The sequence below is a fragment of the Podarcis raffonei genome, chromosome 7 (genome assembly GCF_027172205.1).
Source record: "Podarcis raffonei isolate rPodRaf1 chromosome 7, rPodRaf1.pri, whole genome shotgun sequence".
NCBI lineage: Eukaryota > Metazoa > Chordata > Lepidosauria > Squamata > Lacertidae > Podarcis > Podarcis raffonei.
The window spans coordinates 28,582,362-28,585,913 of record NC_070608.1 but is presented as its reverse complement, the minus strand read 5'-3'; the positions used below and the strand labels follow the sequence as shown (position 1 = coordinate 28,585,913).

Below are 3,552 nucleotides of genomic sequence, written 5' to 3'. Positions count from 1 at the left end.
TTAAGAAATAAAATGGAAGAGAGGATAAAAACAAATGCTAAGGGTTGGTTATAGAGCAGAAACTTGCCTTAGAGTTGGCCTTAGAGCTCAAAACCCTGCTTCAATAATAATAATAATAATAATAATAATAATAATAATAATAATAATAATTTATTATTTATACCCCGCCCATCTGGCTGGGCCTCCCCAGCCACTCTGGGCAGCCTCCATAGAAACCAAAAATACACTAAAATATCACACGTTAAAAACTTCCCTGAACAGGGCTGCCTTAAGATGTCTTCTGAATGTCAGGTAGTTGTTTATCGCTTTGACATCTGCTGGAAGGGCGTTCCACAGGGCGGGCGCCACTACCGAGAAGGCCCTCTGCCTGGTTCCCTGTAGCTTTGCTTCTCGCAATGAGGGAACCACCAGAAGGCCCTCGGCGCTGGACCTCAGCGTCCGGGCAGAACGATGGGGGTGGAGACACTCCTTCAGGTATACTGGACCGAGGCCGTTTAGGGCTTTAAAGGTCAGCACCAACACTTTGAATTGTGCTCGGAAACGTACTGGGAGCCAATGTAGGTCTTTCAAGACCGGTGTTATATGGTCTCGGCGGCCGCCCCCAGTCACCAGTCTAGCTGCCGCATTCTGGATTAGTTGTAGTTTCCGAGTCACCTTCAAAGGTAGCCCCACGTAGAGCGCATTGCAGTAGTCCAAGCGGGAGATAACCAGAGCATGCACCACTCTGGCGAGACAGTCCGCAGGCAGATAGGGTCTCAGCCTACGTACCAGATGGAGCTGGTAAACAGCTGCCCTGGACACAGATTTGACCTGTGCCTCCATGGACAGCTGTGAGTCCAAAATGACTCCCAGGCTGCGCACCTGGTCCTTCAGGGGCACAGTTACCCCATTCAGGACCAGGGAATCCTCCACACCTGCCCGCCTCCTGTCCCCCAAAAACAGTACTTCTGTCTTGTCAGGATTTAACCTCAATCTGTTAGCCGCCATCCATCCTCCAACCGCCTCCAGACACTCACACAGGACCTTCACCGCCTTCACTGGTTCTGATTTAAAAGAGAGGTAGAGCTGGGTATCATCTGCATACTGATGAACACCCAGCCCAAACCTCCTGATGATCTCTCCCAGCGGCTGCATGTAAATGTTGAAAAGCATGGGGGAGAGGACAGAACCCTGAGGCACCCCACAAATGAGAGCCCAGGGGTCTGAACACTCATCCCCCCCCCACTTTCTGAACACGGCCCAGGAGGAAGGAGCGGAACCACTGTATGACAGTGCCCCCAGCTCCCAGCCCCTCAAGACGGTCCAGAAGGATGTTATGGTCGATGGTATCAAACGCCGCTGAGAGATCCAGCAGAACTAGGAAACAGCTCTCACCTTTGTCCCTAGCCCGCCGGAGATCATCAACCAGTGCGACCAAGGCAGTTTCAGTCCCATGATGAGGCCTGAATCCTGACTGGAAGGGATCCAAATGGTCCGCTTCTTCCAGGCGTGCCTGGAGTTGTTCAGCAACCACTCGCTCAATCACCTTGCCCAAGAATGGAAGATTTGAGACTGGGCGATAGTTGACCATCGTGGCCGCATCTAAAGATGGTTTTTTAAGAAGCGGTTTAATAACCGCCTCTTTCAGCTGGTCTGGGAAGGCTCCCTCACGGAGGGAAGCATTCACCACCCCACGAAGCCCATTGCCCAGTCCTTCCCGGCTAGCTTTTATAAGCCAGGATGGGCAAGGATCCAGGAGACAGGTGGTTGGCTTCACTCGTCCAAGCAGCCTGTCCACATCCTCGGAGGTAACAGATTGGAATTGATCCCACGCAACTTGACTAGACAGGACTCTAGCACTCTCCCACCCCGGCCCTGCTCCCACGATGGAGTCTACTTCTTCCCGAATCTGAGCGATTTTATCTGCAAAAAACTTTGCAAAATCATTGCAGGAGAACATGTGGTCCGTACTGGGCCCTGATGTTGCAGGTGGTTCCGCTAAATTGTGAACCACCTGAAAAAGTCTCCTGCTGCTGTTTTCTGCAGATGCAATAGAGGCGGTGAAGAAATTCTTCTTCGCCGTCGCTATCGCCACTTGGTAGGCTCGACGTTGAGCTCTAACCTGTGTCCGGTCAGATTTGGAATGAGTTATCCGCCACCGGCGCTCTAGCCGTCTCAACGATTGTTTCATTGCCCTTAGATCCGTGGAAAACCACGGGGCTGTCCGGGCTCCATGCAATCGGAGAGGGCGCTTCGGAGCCAAACAGTCAATAGACCTGGTTAACTCCACATTCCAGCGGGCCACCAGGGAATCAGCTGAAAGGCCCTCAACATGGGATAAAGCATCCCCTACCACTCTCTGGAAACCATTTGGATCCATTAAGTGGTGGGGGCGGACCATCCGAATTGGTCCCACCTCCCTGCAGAGGGGATGGGTCGCAGAGAAGTCCAGTTGCACCAGGAAGTGATCTGACCATGGCACTTCTTTCGTTTCACTTTTACTTAGTGTCAGATCACCAACATGCATAGAGGTAAACACCAGGTCCAAGGCATGTCCGCGACTATGGGTTGGGTCAGACTTATTCAGGGACAGCCCCATGGAGGCCATGCTTTCCACAAAGTCCCGAGTGGCCCCTTGTAAGGTCGTGTCATCATGGATGTTAAAATCCCCTAGGAATGCTTCAAGCATTCAGCAGCCATTCCCTGGTCAATAGGTAAAGGTAAAGGGACCCCTGACCATTAGGTCCAGTCGTGACTGACTCTGGGGTTGCGGTGCTCATCTCGCTTTATTTGCCAAGGGAGCCAGCGTACAGCTTCCGGGTCATGTGGCCAGCATGACTAAGCCACTTCTGGCAAACCAGAGCAGCGCACTGAAACGGCGTTTACCTTCCCGCCGGAGCGGTACCTATTTATCTACTTGCACTTTGACGTGCTTTTGAACTGCTAGGTTGGCAGGAGCAGGGACCGAGCAACGGGAGCTCACCCAGTCACGGGGATTCGAACCGCCAACCTTCTGATCGGCAAGTCCTGGGCTCTGTGGTTTAACCCACAATGCCACCCTCCCTGGTCAATAAACATGACTAAAAAATATAGCATTCTAACAGTGAGTGGTTACTTATGTAAGATCTCTTTTTGCACTGAAACAAGTTAAATGTGATGGCACCAGGGAATGCTAATTCCTTTACCTGCACATTCTCCCCAACTGTGTTACTCCTAGTGCGGGTTGGTACAGCTTTGAAGATTGCAGCCACGATAAAAAATAGCTCCATGAATACATTACATAGTTGCTAATATTTAATTTAAGGCAGGGCTGCCTTCAGATACTTCGCTGTTTGACATGAAAGACAAGGCGGTTCTTCCTCAGCCCACTCTGTGTTTCACATACAGAAGCCAACTAGGCTGGCAGTTGTGTTTTACATTAACACTGGTGCCAGGACAGCGCCCTCTACTGCAGCTTAGGGGAAGCATCTCCTTGCTGCCACTCTCCACCTCCAAGCATCTGCTTCACTTTGCCTAATGGTAGAGCTGGTTCTGAATTCAGGGTATTTATATATTTTCTTTGATGGTCTTAAT

General features: G+C 51.1%; 1 protein-coding gene across 1 annotated transcript; it reads right to left on the bottom strand.

The window, feature by feature from the left end:
• Window positions 1-211: 211 nt before the first annotated feature.
• Window positions 212-1,855, bottom strand: LOC128416877 (uncharacterized). Its single transcript, XM_053394939.1, has 2 exons — window positions 1,375-1,855; window positions 212-1,043 (listed from the first exon to the last, which is right to left on the bottom strand). The coding sequence occupies exons 1-2, from the start codon at window positions 1,568-1,570 to the stop codon at window positions 235-237; spliced, it is 1,005 nt and encodes a 334-aa protein (XP_053250914.1). The 5' UTR covers window positions 1,571-1,855; the 3' UTR covers window positions 212-234.
• Between the last annotated feature and the right edge of the window lie 1,697 nt (window positions 1,856-3,552).